Below are 15,739 nucleotides of genomic sequence, written 5' to 3' on the forward strand. Positions count from 1 at the left end.
GCCAATTCTCCGCCTTGCGACATACTGCTTTCGGATACAATATACCCACGTACTCTGCAATCACCCGGTACACAAATATCAAAGAGTCGCTGGTCTTGAGTTGGGAATGGAGCCAAACATAACGCATTTGCTGCTCAAAGCGCTCGGAACGTGGACGGAAACAGCTCTGCCGGGTAAGAGTTGGTGGCGCTGTCGTAATACTGGGGTTCCTGCGTCCCGCCTCTAATCAAACTCTAATGATGAGTGTTCGCCAGGGTGGGCGGAAGGGGCGTGGTGTGGCAAACCAAATCGGCAAGCGCTGTTTTATTAATATTGTGGGAGAATTGCGAGATATGTGAAACGCAAGCAAAAGTGAGCGGGATTACAAACTAGTTTGGACGCTTTGCACTCTCACTGGTGCAGTCACGGAAATCCGAGATACAGGGGAACCTCTTGCGGGAGGAAGTGCTCCTGGGGAATTGCACCTACCGAACTCTATGAGTAAGCCCCGCGGTGGTCTAAACTTGCATTCTCTAAACGCATGCCACCGCTTTTTGTGTTGCCTGTTTTGAACGCTGGTTTCACCTCCGTCAGCGGTATTTTCTTACCTGAGCGGTTGACAAATGTTTTGGTTTTGGGGCTAATGAAACGCGATAAGCTTGATCCGAGTGCTAACAACCCGTTGCAGTGCAAAAATTAATCGTGCAATTTTTTATTGCTAATTGCGCTCGTTTTTGTGTTTTGTTTCTTGCAGGACAGGACAGGAACCGACTTCGCCACATCAGCTCAGCACTTTCAGCCACATTCCAGCTGGGACTCGTTTTGGCCCAGCTAAGCAACGCTCGCAATGAAGTATTTCGGCGGAGTCGAAGGGTATGTAGAAAGGTCACCAATCAATTTGTAATTCAATAGCCAATCGCGATGATTAACGAGCGTGATTAGGCGCAGGTTGTGATACCCTGATCTGTCAGATATCAGCTAAGGGGAGTGCTTCAAAATATTCCCCAGCTCGCGTTGATAACGATGGCTCAGCGCTTTAATGATAACAGTCAAAGGTACAGAATGTGGTTAGCCTAGGCCTTGATGAACTTGACCAGCTTCGTCTCCGGAATCCGTTTGTTCCGCGTGATCAGCTCCTGGCCGTCCATGAAGGGTCTCAGCACGGCGGGTATCTCGACGGCATCTCCGCGCTGATTAGATTCCAGCAGGGCAATCAGAAGACGCGGAATGGCCGTCGCCGTTCCGTTGATAGTGTGGGCGTTTAAGATCTGCCCGCCACTGGAGCGACGGTATCTGATGCCCAGCCGTCTGGCCTGGTAGTCCGTACAGTTGCTGCAGCTGGAGATCTCGCCCCACATCTGGCGACCGGGCATCCAGGCCTCGATGTCGTACTTCTGGTACGCAGGAGCACCCAGTTCGCACGGTGGCATGTCCAGGAGTCGGAAGTTAAGGCCCAGTCGTCGGAAAAGATCCACCTCAATGTTCTTGAACTCCTCCAGCTCGGCCTCCGACTGTTGCTCCGTGCAAATGGCGAACATCTCCACCTTGGTGAACTGGTGCACCCGATAAATGCCCTTCTCCTCCTGCAGCCCAGAGGTTTCCGCTCGATAGCAGCGACTTACGGCTGTTACCTTGAGAGGCAGCTGATCCTCCGTCAGTAGCTTATTCGCAAAGAATCCGGCCAGTGCCATTTCCGAGGTGCCCGACAGGCACTCGCCGTTGTCCAGTTTGTAGACCTGGGTGCGTTCGCCCTCGGTTCGCATGCCACAGGACTCGATGACCTCCCTGGGCAGGATGTCGGGCACGGAGATCAGTTTGAAGCCGTGGTCAGTGACTGCCTGCAGGGCATACTGTATGATGGCCTGCTCCAAGGTGGCCAGTTGGCCCGTCAGATAGTAGCTCTTGTGCCCCGTGTAGTTGCCCAGGTGGTCCATGCGATAGAGATTAAGGGCACGGGCCAGTTCCGAGAACTCCTTGAGACTGGCCTGGGGTGGCAGCTCCCGGTGCACATACTGCGCCAGTTCCCGCGACTCCTCGCCGTAGTCCTGCAGGCGAGGATGCGTTGCATTGGGCAGTTGCTCCAGTTCAGCATCCAGCTGTCTCAGCTTGTCCTGATCTCCAGCCTCCGCCGCCTGGATGAGGGAGCGAATCAGCGGCACGTTGTTCTTGTGGTGCCGCCTAACCACATTCCGCTCCAGCTCGTCCAGTTGGGCACTGGTTGGAACCGGTCGTGGTGGTTTCGGCGCCTCCGCCGCCTTTGCGTCATGCGACCTTTGGCGGCGCAGCAGCAGCAGCGGCCGCAGAAGCCGGGAATTGGTCAGCAATTTCATGTCAATTAACGCTCCTCTTCGGGGCACGCCGGAGATCGCGGGTGGCGGTGCGGTTTCAGTCACTTTCCAGCGAAAAACATTCAATGTTTTTGCGCACAATTTGATAATAACTAAGCAGGCCCGCACATAACAAACTTTTAACGTAACATTTCGTTAACATTCGATTATTTATCGAGGGCTTTCTTCTCTGATTGACGTTACGCACTGTTACGTTTCGTAACGGACGAGAATGAGGATTGAATTTTCGCTGTAGGTATTTTTATGACCGAAATAAATTGAATGATGGTTAAAAATAGTTGAGGGGCGATAACAAACGTCTTTTGTTGTGCCCATTTCGCATGGGCGATCAAATAATTGCCTCAATTGAGCGTATTAAGCAGTGCACTTTCGTCACGTCACGACTTTTCCGTCAGTGGCTGCAGTGTGCAATATAACGGTAATTGCAGAGCCCCCATATGATGTGATTTTCTGGGATTAGGATCTACACTTTCCATATCTTTCTCCCAATGCGGGACTTGGTCTATTGAGATCTTTTATATTTTTTAAATTAAAATACATTTCCATTTCTGTTTTTCATTCAACAACAAATTAACAAAGTATATTCGCTGTTATTATCCTTTTTACATAATCATATTTAAGGATTCCATTCCCATAAGAATTAAAAATGGAGCTAATTTGGATCTACATTTTTTACAAAGATAAAAACCAATTAAAAAATCTATTTCTATCCCAAATTAAACTATTTTTTCCGTGTGTGTAACTTTCTTTTTGTGCCCTCACTTGGAACCGCTTTTATGGAGATATTTGGGCTGTCAAATAAAATTTGTGCGTGTGACACGTTTTCTTTAAATGAACTTGTCAATTGCGCGGTTCTTTAATTCCAATTTGTAGTCGCCCGATCGGTTAATTTAATTTGATTCCCTCGCTTTATTGTCCCCGGTCGCGGCCCCCACACCTATTGTATAACGATGAAGAGAGTCCGGAAATAGAAACCATCTGCTTTGTCTCCTGCAGCGGAGCCACCCACTCCAGACTGGTCATCTGCGATGAAAGTGGACAGTCCGTGGGCTCCACCAGCGGCCTGGGCACCAATCACTGGGGGATCGGCATCCCAGAGTGCGCCCGTAGGATCGCAGACATGGTGGAGCGGGCCAAGGAGGAGGGAGGAATACCCAAGGACACGCCCCTCACCAGCCTGGGATTGAGCCTCAGCGGTTGCGAGCAGGTCAGTAAGAAATATCCCAAGAAAGATCCCCTTTTCACTTCTTAAGATCAATTAATATTATACATATGTTGAATGTAAGACTCAGGATATGCTATTTCGTAAGGAACTTCAAAGAACGATTCTATAAAAATGCCTCTTAACAGGAGGCCACCAACCGCGAACTGGAGCAGGAGCTGCGCACCACATTCCCGGAGCTGGCCCAGAGCTACGCCGTCTCCAGCGACACCATGGGCAGCATGTACACCGCCTCGTCCATCGGAGGAATGGTCCTGATATCGGGAACGGGATCCAACTGCCTGCTGCGCAATCCCGATGGCTCCACATTCAACTGCGGCGGCTGGGGCAACTTCCTCGGCGACGAGGGAAGCGGTGAGTGTGTGCAGGGGGTCGGAAGTCGGTTGGCCTTATCAACTAATGGACTACTAATGCCAGGCCAATGTCGAGATTAACGGCTGCAACTCCGATTAGGATTGCCTGATAGCGGTGATGTTGATTGTTGATTGCCCATCGACTGACTGAGTCATTGCCGCCTTTGTTCCATTCGCAATTATTATTATGATTTTGACCCCCAACTCTTGTGTCCCACAGCCTGGCACATCTCGTACCGCGCCGTCAAGGTGGTGTTCGACCACATGGACAACTTTCAGAAGTCGCCGGCTCCCGTGGAGAAGACGTGGGCCCTGATCAAGGACCACTTCAGTCTGGAGACGCGCTTGGACATGCTGCCGCACTGCTACGCCAAGTTCGACAAGCCCTTCTTCGCCAATCTGTGCAAGAAGCTGGCGCAGAATGCCGAGAACGGTGACAGGCTGGCCATTGGCCTGTTCCGCGAGGCAGGCGTCCATTTGGCGCGGATGATTCTGTCCCTGCTCCCGAACGTGCACAAGGATCTGGTCAAGTCCGGCGACCTGAGCGTGGTGTGCGTGGGATCGGTGTGGTCCAGCTGGGAGCTGCTGCAAGAGGCCTTCATCGCCGAACTGTACAAGACGAGCATCGACGTCAACCTCAAGCTGGTGCGGATCACCAAGAGCAGTGCCTACGGGGCCTGCTACCTGGGTGCGGACAGTGCGGACTTCGATCTGCCCAGGAACTATGCGGACAACGTCACGGTCCTCTACACCTACACCGACCCTCGCAAGAAAGCCAATGGCACCAACGGCGTAGCTAGATAATTTGTATGAGCTCTTCCATTCCGAAATATACACACTTCCAAATTGCCAACGACGCGTGTGTGCAGTAGAGTTTGCCAATTCAGTTTTCAGATAGTGCTACGAATAGATAGTATTGTATGTAGTTTATCATTAAATAAGTACTTTTATCGCCCGATGAAAGCTGGCAAAATAATTATTAACCTCTTCTTATCCTTAACAAAGATTCCTTACTGCCTTTTTGGGTTTGTTAGAAATACGTATGAAAATTTTATTCGATAATGTTCATTGTATTAATTGTATGTGTCTCAATGTTGGCTGTCGTATAATAGGCATACACTGTGCGGCATCTATTTCGTAATACTTTGATTGTGTTTAAAGCCAATTCGTTTTTTAATTCGCCGTGCTGTCATCAATTCTTTGGCTAATTTGATTCTCAAATCGGGGAGCAAAGCAAGAAGGTGTTCTTCAGTTTCGAAGCGAGGGAACATGAATGTGGGAGGCCAAACATAATATCTTAGGGGGCTTAGAGTAGAGTATTTGGGATAGTGTACGAGTAGTTGAGTCGAATGCCTCAGCAGGGGAATCAATATTATATATCTATTATATAATTGGATAAAACATTTACGTACTGTATGATTGAATGCGACATACCAAAAGAGATTTGCAATAAAATCGAATTCAAATAGAGCCAAAACTACCCTTTGTCAAAAGGTGGGCAGCTTCTACGATGCTTCTCTCCTGGGGTAAACTAATTTCAACTGCGATTAAGTATAACCTATTTGTATGCGATCGGCCTAAATGCATCCTCAATTGTTTATGCTCTGGCGCAGCTTCTGGGGATCCTGGTAGTGCGACGATGACGATATGACCGAGGGATGCTGCGGCGGTGGAAAGCACCGCACATGCTCCACATTTGAGCCCTCGCCGTCGCCGCCCTTCAGATACTTGTTGAGAATGGAGAAGATTTGTGAGTTTAATACTTGGAACCGACGAATCCGATCCACCATTCGCTTCAGTTGCTGTAATGGTATTTTAGTTGAATTTACTTCGTAAGTATTGCCAAAGTCGCTTCAACTACAACTTACAATGCCCTTGACATCCTCATCCTTGCCATCGACGCGCTGCACGCGCAGAATGTGGTAGCAAAAGTCCAGAGCCTCGAAGCGCCGCTGCTGGCCCAGCAGCACGATCATCACGCAGCCCGCCCAGTTGAGGCCCTCGCCAAAGAGCTCCTCAATGGTGTACTCGGTGCCCCTCACTGGAATGCAATAGACGAACTGCAGGGCCGACCAGAGGCGATGGAACTCGGAACACTCGTCCACGTGTATAATCCCATTGGCCGGCGGGGGACCGCACCACACCGGATCGTCCAGGTAGCTCTTCACCCGGTTGAGAATCACCTCGAAGATGCTGAGGCCGCAGCAAAGGCGCTCGCGTGTCAGCAGATCTCCCTCGCGGGCAATCATGGCTTGCTGTTGATATGGATTTATTAGAAATAATCTCAAATTTAGTTGTCCAAAACATCACCTTTGCAGTGCCGATCTTTTCCACATTCGAAACTATCTGCAGGTTGGCGAACTGGGCTTCAAGTCGCTTTTGCTTAGCCTCTGGCTTCTCGTTCTCTGAAAGAGTTAAATGAACCAGGTTACAATACAGTAAAGTAATGTAATAGGTTGACTTTATACACACCTTTGCAAAAGGGCCTGGGGAAAATGTTTTGGAAGAGGGCCGCGTGCAGTAGATCGCACACCTCCTCCTGGGAGAGTGCCTGTTCGATGAGCAGGCAGAAGATAATGCTGTTGCCGAACTCCCGGAACGACTGGAACAGCTCCGTCTTCGCATCCGGATATTGCACAATGTCTGTGAGATGAGCCTGGTAGTAGCTCAGCACTCCTGGCGACCCGTACTCGCAGCGGGGCAGCTTGCACGACTTGGGCATGGCAATCATCAGTGTCTTGGTGAACTGCAGCAGGGAGCCCTGGATCAGTGGCTTCACAATGTCCTTCAGTATAATGTCCATAACGACGGCGATGCCCTGGTAGCCCAGCAGGCGGCACATGGCATGGAAATGCGGGGAGCCCACGAAGCCAGTGTACTGACCATACTGCGTGGAATAGGCAGCGTTCAGCTGCTTGGAGCCCCACAGATAGTAGTGCGACATTTGTGGCGGCTTCTCACGCTGAATGGCCTGCGACGACGACAGATTTACTTTGGTTCGAATGAAGCTAATGGGAACAATAGTGATTAAGTTAAAATATCAAAGAGCAGACAAGCGGAAAACCCACCGATTTGTGGCTGCATTGTAGCAGTAATTGACCAGGAAGTCGTAGTTCAATTCCACAAAGACGTGCAGTGTGATTCGGCCGTAAGGAGCCAGCACATTGTGGTTAGCCTCCTTCACCATGCCGTCAAAGTTGTCCAGGGCCAAGTATTTGCTCAGCAACTTGTGGCAAATTCTATTCGCCTCCAGCAGACCTTCAAGTTCCTGAAATTAAGCAAGTGAGAGTCCAATCTTTGGTATCTATCCGGTTTTACTTACCACTATGCCGGTTATATCGTTGCCCTCGAAGCGGCTGATGGCCAACTCAATGCTCTTGTGCATGTTGGCGTTTATGCGTTGTGTGATCAGTTTGTTCAAGTCAATGGAACGGCCTAAAACAGAGAGATTAATTAAGATCCAAAAGATATATACATGGTGCATGGTTTCCTTACCCAACAGTTGGACATGTCGTTGTTTTAGCAGGGTCTCATAGCGATTGTTGCGCGGATACGATTGGAAGTTGAAACCTAGAACCTCGCACTCCAGGCGGAAACGCTTGTCCAGGAAAATGCTGCCCGCCAGCTGCTTGTAGTGGGCGAAAATCTGCTCGCTCAGCTTGTACACAAACTGGTCGAAGCACAGATTGACTTCGGCCTCCACCTCGTCGTAGAGGAACTGCTTGCGGAAGACGGTGAGGGCGTAGTACGCCGAATCGTTGTACAAGTCCAGGGGATACAAGACAAATCTGTTGGATAACCATAGTTATTATATAAGAATCACCTGAGTCCATAATTTACTATACTTACTCCATCATCGAGGGCTCCTTCGTTTGCAGAATGTGATCTGTTAATATCCACGGCATGGACATCTCAATTGGGAACTGAATCCGCTTCTCCATGGTGATCAGATCCTTGCACTCCTCGTTGTGCTGATGACGCACCAAGCACTTGTTCACCTTCCTACCCATGGTCATCTCCAAGTAGAACTCCCGGTACCACAGCTGTGACAGATCGCAGCACTTCTGCAGCGTGTCACTGAAGTTGAGCAGATAGCTCCAGTAGAACGATGTCTTGTGGAACGTGTCAATCTGCAGCAGACAATTGCCGTCGATGTCCTTGCGCAAAGTGCGCTTGCCGCCACTTTTGTCGGCGATCAGGGACTCCAGCATGGTGCGCACCATGTACAGCTGCGTGGAGGAGGGGCCCACATTGAGGCGCGGCACCTGGATGCGGAAGCCGCCGTCGGGATCCTTCTTGCCCTTGGCCACCGGGTCGTCGGTGGGCTCGTAGCCCTTCTGCCAGTCCGCCGACGTTTCGCGCACCGACATGATGATGCTCCGGATAAGGTCCTTCTTGTTCTTCACCGCCTTGCGCAGCGGCTCTCGCAGCGACAGCTGCACAAAGTCCTGCAACTCGGAGTAGATGTTCCGCCGAATGGCCTCGCACAGCACCGTCTCTATGCGCGCCATCAGCACCTGCAGTCCCTTGATCATGGCGATCACCTCGATGAGGGCGAACTTCTCCTCCGATGTGTAGTTGTAGCGGGTGGCCCGCTCGTACTCCTCGGCCTCGACGGGGCACTCCTTGTTCTGGTGATGGTCCGTGGGGTGCAGCAGCTTCCAGGAGTACAGCTCGGTGACCACACTGGTCCACTCGGAAAGCAGTTGGAGACCCCGCAGGGCCAGGTCGGCGGTAATCCGGTTCTCGGCGTCCGAGGGATTCTCCTTGACGGTGGTGGTCACCTCGTTTGTGTACCGCGCCAGCTCGGAGATGTACTTTACGTGATCCTCGCGTATCTGCGGCAGGTGCACCATCAAATCCGCCTGGGGACTGATGGCGTTCGAGCTGGACAGCGGCCACTTGCTGGAATCGAAGTGCTTGCTGCGCTTGATGTAGTTGAAGGGCGCGATCTGCATGTCGCCGAACAGAGGCACCACCTCCAGGTTCTTGAAGATGCGATCGATGCGATCCAGGCGGATCTTCTTCTTCTGATCCAGTTTGTTGATATTGCACGCATCGCTGTCCATGAGGAAGAGGCCGAAGCCCATGACCTTGACCAGCATGTGCTTCTCCTCGGGCGTCAAGTACATCTTGGTCTCGAACATGTGGACGCAGATGTTGACCACGTCGGAGAGGAGGTCCTCGTAGCCCACGATCTTCTCCAGCGTGTCCTTGACCGTGTCGCGGATCTTGTTCTGCGTGGCCAGGAACATGGACAGATTCTGCGACTCCTGCAGGGTGTGTGAGTCGGACATCACCTTGAGGAACTGCGCAGCCCGCCTGTACGTAGAGTAGTCGTTCTTCACGCTGGACTTCATGTTCTTCAGCTCGTCCAGGACGGCGAACATGTTGATGAACTTGCCCAGGGTCAGCAGGTAGGCCTCCGACACGAAGTCCTTGCGCTTCTCGGCGTGGCACAGGCGCTTCACCTCGCCGGAGAAGGCCTCGATGGCCTTGCGCTGGAAGTACATGAAGTTGAGCAGCTTGTTGACCTCGGGGGCCAGCACCTCCACGGTCTTCTCGTAGATCTCCACCCGGTTGGGCTGCTCATTGGACTTGGGCTGCGGAATGGCGCGGGAGCAGCAGCGCCAGGTGTACAGCATGACTGCGTGCTTCTGCCCCTCATCGAGGAGGACATTCTGCGGGGAGGGAAGGGCGCAGTGAGTTATCTGCTGGATAGGAGCGACCTGCTAACTCACCAGGTTGGCATGGGTGGTGGCCTCCTCGATGTACTTGGCTATGCCCGTGACGAATCCATTGCGATCCTCGAAGTTCGTATCAAAGTTTGCCTTGTAGATAATCGAGCAGGGCTGCGCCTCGATGCAGGGCTGCTCGTCTGGCAGCGAGAGCTCGTCCAGCACCTCCACATTGGACAGCGCGTCGGCTAGCGTGATCTTCTCCGTCATCCTGGGCTCCTTTGCATGCCTCCAGCAGCGCGAAATGGGTAAAATTCAACAAGGCGGGGCCCCAATTCCAGTCGACGCAAGATTTTTTTCCACAAATACAACACGACTCACTGCCATTCGCAGGGGTGCGCCGACATGCGGGTAAATTTAGGTCTTTTTGCTTCCACCTTGGTTCGTGTATGGGGAAAATCGATGTTGCTGTTAAAATCGACTGTCAGCCGTTAAGATTTAACAGCTGTTATTTTCGATGCATCTTAACAGAGCAATTGGAATATCGCCATTGCGGCGAAAAGGGGAACTGGCTTGGAGCAGCGCCCTCTAGAGTGCGGGCGGCGGAAAGATTTCAAATTGAATTTATTTTCTGCATTTGGCGGGCGTGTGCGAAACTGGGAGCTGTTGTGAAATTAACAACTCTATTGAAAAAGCCGGCTGTTGCTAGAAAAGTTATAGTACAAAAGCGAAATGAGAGATGCAGCGCAGCGTGAGCCGCTCGGTAATGGAGTTGGAAAACATCGATTGGCTTGCCAAACATCGATTCTTTGAAAACATCAATGACATCGCTCATTTGTTCGTTCGTTCACGAAGTTTCTGCACCTCCGGTCACACTAAAGTGCGGCGTCTCGAGAATTTCCGCGTTTTTTAGTTTAATTTTCCGTTGCGAGTAGACCACAGCCTGCAAGATGTCGATGTTTTGGGGTGAGTTGAGCCAAAGGGATTCGAGGCAGGCATACCGCCCAGATATGGGAATTGCCCGTCGGGAGGCGTCCCAGCCCACACACGCTGTGGCCGCCGCCACGTGCTTGAGCTTGATTTGCCGGCAGCGTGGAGCGGCGCCATTTGTAGGCCCAAGTAAACCATGTTTTCCCCCTTCTGATGTCCTCGTCCAGGTCTGAACATGAAGCCTGAGCGCAAGTACTCGCAGACGATCATCAAGTCGTTCCACATCTCCGGCGTGGCCCTCGACAAGGGCCAGGAGGCCAAGTTGTACCTCGCCGCCGAGAAGCAGGAGTACATCGTGGCCACCGTGACCAAGGCCATTCCCCAGGTGGCCCTGGACCTGAACTTCAGCAAGGGCGATCGCATCATGTTCTACACTGCAGGTAAGGTCTCCCTGAAGTTGCAGTTCCGAGAATCCACCCTACATATATCTGTCCTATCAACAGGCGACGCCAGCGTTTCTCTGCTGGGCTACTTGCACGACATTGATTCCGACGATGAGGACGAGGACTTCACCCTCGAGAAACTGCTGAAGGGCAAGGAGGGCAAGAAGAGCAAGAAGTCCGAGGATGATGAGGAGGACGAGAGCGGCGAGGAGGAGGAGGAGGGGGACTCCGACGAAGACAGTCAGCTGATTGAGGAGTACGAGTCCTTCCTTGAGAACGGAGCTGATGAAGACGACGACGATGAGGAGGAGGAGGACGACGAGAGCGGGGAGGAAGAGGAGGACGACAGCGAAGATTCCGAGGCTGAGGAGGAGCAGCCCAAGGCCAAGGTCGCCAAGCTGTCGGCCGGTGCCAACGCCAAGAAAGCCGGCAAGGAGCAGAACGGCGTGGCCAAGAAGGAGGAGGCCAAGCAGCAGCAGAAGAAGAAGGAGAAGCCCGAGGGCAAGAAGGAGAAGGAGCAGCCCAAGCCCAAGGAGCAGGCCAAGCAGCAGCCAGGTGCCGTAGGTGAGCGCTTCATCACCGGGGGCGTGAAGGTGTTGGATATGGTCGCCGGCAAGGGCGAGGAGGCCAAGCCGGGCAAACGCGTCTCCGTCTACTACACCGGCCGCCTGCAGTCGAACAACAAGACCTTCGACAGCCTGCTGAAGGGCAAGCCCTTCAAGTTCTCCCTGGGCAACGGCGAAGTCATCAAGGGCTGGGACGTTGGCGTCGCCGGCATGAAGGTGGGCGGCAAGCGCCGCATCACCTGCCCCCCGCACATGGGATACGGATCGCGCGGAGCTCCGCCCAAGATCGGCCCCAACTCGACACTGGTCTTCGACGTGGAGCTGAAGGCTGTGCACTAATGGTGCGCACTTAACCACTTCATATAGACTCGTAATCATGTAGCCATTAAGTCTCCGCGTCGTACAACTTGATAAAATGTTAAATAAACCACTGTTTTTGCACGCTGTTCATCAATCAAACGTTTTGTAACAATCGCATTTATTTGGTAGTTGTGTAGCCTACGTGCTCTTTTCGGGGGTGGAACCTACAGCTAGGAGGGGCTCTGACTGCAGTTTCCAGTGCTCGAGGACGTAGGGCAGGCGCTCGCTGGGATCTGTGCTCCAGTGGTGCAGGCGGCACTTGAGCCGCGCCTGCTCCAGCTTGTTGATGGTCACGGTGCAGTAGAAGTCCTTGTTCTCCTTCTTCAGGTCGGGCCCCTCGATGCGCTCCTTGGGCAGGGTGATGCACTCCTCGCGGCAATGGAAACCAGCCTTGCGCAGCGAGGCCTTGATGTGCCAGGGCTCCAGGACCCACGGCTCGTCCTTGTTCATGACCACGGCGAGTACAATGGACTCCAGCATGTTGACCGTTCGCTGGGCGTAGGCCGAGCTGTGCTTCACCGCCGACTTCTCCGCCTCCGTCTTGGCGTACTTGGCCACATTCTCCGGCGTCTTGTAGGCGGCCAGTCCCGGCAGCAGGAGCTTGTTGTAGACGAAGTGCGGCTTCATGGACACCACGTCGCCCTTGTCGCCGACGCCCTCGACGAAGGTCTTCAGCACCACCTCCATGTTGGGCCGCTTCTTGACCAGCGTGTCCTCCACCAGCTCGTAGATGAAGTGCTTGGCCCTCATCCGGCGAGGCTTCTCGTTGGTCTTGTGCAGTGGCGGGTCATATTTGCGCTTCAGCACGAACGTGGTCTGGAAGGGATCGGGCGATGAATGGGGAAGGCTTCGTGGATTGGAGGAGGGACTTACCCGCACTTGCTGCTGCAGGCTGGTGGCCGATTTAAGCAGATTTAGCGGCGTTACGTAGATGTTCTTCAACATTTTTTAGCCGAATTACGTGGGCGTTGCCGGACTGCACAGTACTTGTGAGCTTAAGAGTTGCCAGACGGGATTAATAATTTGAATGCGATTTTCAGTGACTACAGTGGTTTGAAGTTCGAATTTATTGTGAATTAGAAAAATAAAATTGTTATACAATTAATTTGATTAGTTAAATTACATTAAAATATTATAATTGCGTTCATTTAAATTTGTATGCGTTAAAAGTATTTCCAAGTTGATATAAATGAATGCAATGCGAAATACTAGTCAGAAGTTTTTAAAAATTAAATTATTACGATAAAGTGCAAAATATTATATTATTAGGTTCTTAATTTATTTAAAAGTATGTACCAGCCTGTATAATTTGGAATTTTGTAAAGCAGTGAATTAATCTTTTTCGATCCTGTTCATTTTATAGGACAGTTCATTTTAAAAGCAATTTATTTTAGCCCTTCAACTGAATAAACACGTTTTTAACATGGATCAGTTAGTCCGATTTATTTACAGAATCGTATTCATTTAATTTACAATCAGGCCTCGATGGTGTTCTGGATCCAGTCGACGTACTTCCCCACCAGCGTGTAAACTCCCGGCCATCCGGCCAGGCCGCAGGGGGTGGGCCCGAAGGACACGACGCCCGCCAGGAAGTAGTAGGTGTTCACCTTGTTGGTGTCCAGTCCGATGAGCGGTCCCCCGGAGTCGCCGCGGCAGGAGTCGACGCCCTCCTTGCCGCCGGCGCACATCTGCGTGTCCTCGAGCAGGATCTCCTGGCTGCTGTAGACCTTCTGGCACTCGTCCATCCGGAATCCCTCCACGGCCGCCTTCAGCTTCAGGTTGCTGGCCGACAGCTGCTCCGTCTTGCCCCAGCCGGCCACGTCCATGGTGATCCCATCGAAGGTGGCCGAGCGCAGATTGGCGTCCAGGGGCAGGCAAATGGGACGCACAAAGTCGGTGTACTCCACCTGCTGGCCGAGACGCAGCAGGGCAATGTCGTTGACCTGGTTCTTGGAGGCGGGTATGTATCCGGGATGGGGAATAGTGCGCTCCACCGGCACGTCCAGATGCGGCGGGGCACAGTCCTTCATGCCGCGCACATCCACCTCGCAGTCGGGGTCCGTGAAGGTGTCCCACTCGCCCAAGCGGACTCCCGTCAGCCGCCAGTCGCTGGGCAGAGCCTTTCCATTGACGCAGTGCGAGGCGGTGACCACATAGCGAGTGCTGATCAGGGAGCCCCCGCAGTGGTGGCCCTTCTTGCCCTGGGCTGCAGGATGATATCAAAATATGGGTAAGTCCTTCCTGTACAACGACATCCCCACTCACCCTTGGTGTACTCAATGAGCGCCATCCAGGGGAACTCGTCGATCTTGGTCTTCTGTCCGCCGTAGATGCGATTCGACAGGATGTTGCCGCACTGTCCTGGCAGCGGGAGCAGGCTGGTGCTGGTCACATTGGGCTTGGGCGGCGGCGGAGTGTCCGGGGTGGTCTCCCTGTAGCGATCCGGGCAGCAGATCAGCACCTTGCCATTGGTGTAGCCGCACTGGCTGCGGCTCAGGTAAAGCCTGTCCGTATCCCGCAGCGGAGTGGTGGTCAGCAGGCCGTAGAGGTACTTGCAGTCCTCCAGGTGGATGCACAGGGCGCGCTCCCGGTTGGGTGTGATGCAGCGCCCATAGTTGGGCACCTGGGCCGCCTCGTTGGGGAAGTAGAACTCTGGAATGAAGAGGTTTATGCCGTGTTTAGCCCACCAACTCTGTGCATAAATTAGGTCATTAGTTATAGAAGTGCGGAAACAGGTTTTTTTAAGCGATCTGTGAAGGCCCGCGGCAAAACAAATATGTTTGCTTAAGCTTGTCATGCCCAGCAGATGGGAATCTTGGCAATCTTCTTCTATTACTTACGGCCCGCCGATGATTTCGCCAAAAAACCCAGAAAGAGGCAAACAAACGATAGCTTCAGCATTTTCGTTACGCAAGCGGGCAGCTTAATCCTTTCTCAAGACGTCGTCAGGGTTTCGGGCTTAAAGGTAGGGTTTTGTTTACTGCAATATTGCAGAAGCAGTTATCAAAATAAACGGCGTGATAAAGTGGATGACGCAGGTAACACAGCGGAATTCACACGGAGCGGGCAAGCTGGAGAGGCCGAAGCTGAGCTTGGCGCACAACTGAATCTTCGGGCGGAATTCTCAGCTCGCGAGCTCTGTCGCTTTATCTTTATCTAGATTTTCTCCTACCCGCTACGTGTGGAGTGAAAGGGTATATTAGGTTGTAGGAAGCGTGCTTGTCCGTTTGTCTGTCCGTATGAACGCGGCGATTTCCGAAAACTAAAAGAAGTGGGGAGTAGGTACTTAAAAGTTACGTTTCTTAGCTTCTCGTTTAGAGAGAGAGTTTGTGGACCAACTATTAGGTCGGTTTATGAAATAATATCTTATTCAACATTTGCAACAAAGTATCTGATAGTCGAGACACTCAACAATAGCTTTCCTTATTGGTGCCTCTTTTTTGAAGCTAATTAAATGCCCGCTTATAATAAGGTATGCTAAAGACAACCGATTCCCAATCTTTTGCTAAATTAAAGCATCTATGGTGAGTCAATGACCTTGAACAATGATCTTAAATAACCATTAACAAGAAGCCCCGATATTTCCATTAAGCAAAACTTATTCGGGAAAATCCCAAAGCGCCGGAAAAATGAAAGCGCTCACAGAAACACATTTTTATTAGGTTTAGAGTTGCTATAGAAAAACTATGGATATTAGCACCAAAATAAAGTTAATAATAAAAAAAGGAATATAAAAACATGTTTTCAATTTAGTAGTAAATTACACATATTCAAAATCAATATTTTAAACGCATTTAATATGTTTTCTTACGTGGAGCTAGGCTACATCATCAAGAAAGCAAATGGTGTTGATTTAAAAT

General features: G+C 51.6%; 6 protein-coding genes across 6 annotated transcripts; 2 read left to right on the plus strand and 4 right to left on the minus strand.

Moving 5' to 3' along the window:
- Positions 1 to 89: 89 nt before the first annotated feature.
- Positions 90 to 5,062, plus strand: LOC108026233 (N-acetyl-D-glucosamine kinase). The gene is made up of 5 exons (XM_017097068.3): positions 90 to 173; positions 734 to 852; positions 3,324 to 3,534; positions 3,678 to 3,903; positions 4,123 to 5,062. The coding sequence occupies exons 2-5, from the start codon at positions 827 to 829 to the stop codon at positions 4,704 to 4,706; spliced, it is 1,047 nt and encodes a 348-aa protein (XP_016952557.1). The 5' UTR covers positions 90 to 173; positions 734 to 826; the 3' UTR covers positions 4,707 to 5,062.
- Positions 877 to 2,463, minus strand: LOC108026232 (uncharacterized). Its single transcript, XM_017097067.3, has one exon. The coding sequence runs from the start codon at positions 2,307 to 2,309 to the stop codon at positions 1,053 to 1,055; it is 1,257 nt and encodes a 418-aa protein (XP_016952556.1). The 5' UTR covers positions 2,310 to 2,463; the 3' UTR covers positions 877 to 1,052.
- On the minus strand, positions 4,921 to 9,966 carry LOC108026231 (cytoplasmic FMR1-interacting protein). The gene is made up of 9 exons (XM_017097066.3): positions 9,644 to 9,966; positions 7,752 to 9,583; positions 7,398 to 7,690; positions 7,225 to 7,337; positions 6,971 to 7,170; positions 6,375 to 6,910; positions 6,213 to 6,307; positions 5,771 to 6,157; positions 4,921 to 5,704 (listed from the first exon to the last, which is right to left on the minus strand). The coding sequence occupies exons 1-9, from the start codon at positions 9,848 to 9,850 to the stop codon at positions 5,492 to 5,494; spliced, it is 3,876 nt and encodes a 1,291-aa protein (XP_016952555.1). The 5' UTR covers positions 9,851 to 9,966; the 3' UTR covers positions 4,921 to 5,491.
- A 446-nt stretch (positions 9,967 to 10,412) lies between these two features.
- Positions 10,413 to 11,978, plus strand: LOC108026421 (39 kDa FK506-binding nuclear protein). The gene is made up of 3 exons (XM_017097350.3): positions 10,413 to 10,546; positions 10,738 to 10,950; positions 11,014 to 11,978. The coding sequence occupies exons 1-3, from the start codon at positions 10,531 to 10,533 to the stop codon at positions 11,856 to 11,858; spliced, it is 1,074 nt and encodes a 357-aa protein (XP_016952839.1). The 5' UTR covers positions 10,413 to 10,530; the 3' UTR covers positions 11,859 to 11,978.
- A 2-nt stretch (positions 11,979 to 11,980) lies between these two features.
- On the minus strand, positions 11,981 to 12,980 carry LOC108026422 (39S ribosomal protein L9, mitochondrial). The gene is made up of 2 exons (XM_017097351.3): positions 12,753 to 12,980; positions 11,981 to 12,695 (listed from the first exon to the last, which is right to left on the minus strand). Exons 1-2 carry the CDS (start codon positions 12,822 to 12,824, stop codon positions 12,018 to 12,020), a joined length of 750 nt encoding a protein of 249 aa, XP_016952840.1. The 5' UTR covers positions 12,825 to 12,980; the 3' UTR covers positions 11,981 to 12,017.
- A 250-nt stretch (positions 12,981 to 13,230) lies between these two features.
- On the minus strand, positions 13,231 to 14,981 carry LOC108026449 (serine protease easter). Its single transcript, XM_017097388.3, has 3 exons — positions 14,720 to 14,981; positions 14,145 to 14,531; positions 13,231 to 14,085 (listed from the first exon to the last, which is right to left on the minus strand). The coding sequence occupies exons 1-3, from the start codon at positions 14,778 to 14,780 to the stop codon at positions 13,355 to 13,357; spliced, it is 1,179 nt and encodes a 392-aa protein (XP_016952877.1). The 5' UTR covers positions 14,781 to 14,981; the 3' UTR covers positions 13,231 to 13,354.
- Between the last annotated feature and the right edge of the window lie 758 nt (positions 14,982 to 15,739).

This window comes from Drosophila biarmipes, chromosome 3R, assembly GCF_025231255.1.
Source record: "Drosophila biarmipes strain raj3 chromosome 3R, RU_DBia_V1.1, whole genome shotgun sequence".
Lineage (NCBI taxonomy): Eukaryota > Metazoa > Arthropoda > Insecta > Diptera > Drosophilidae > Drosophila > Drosophila biarmipes.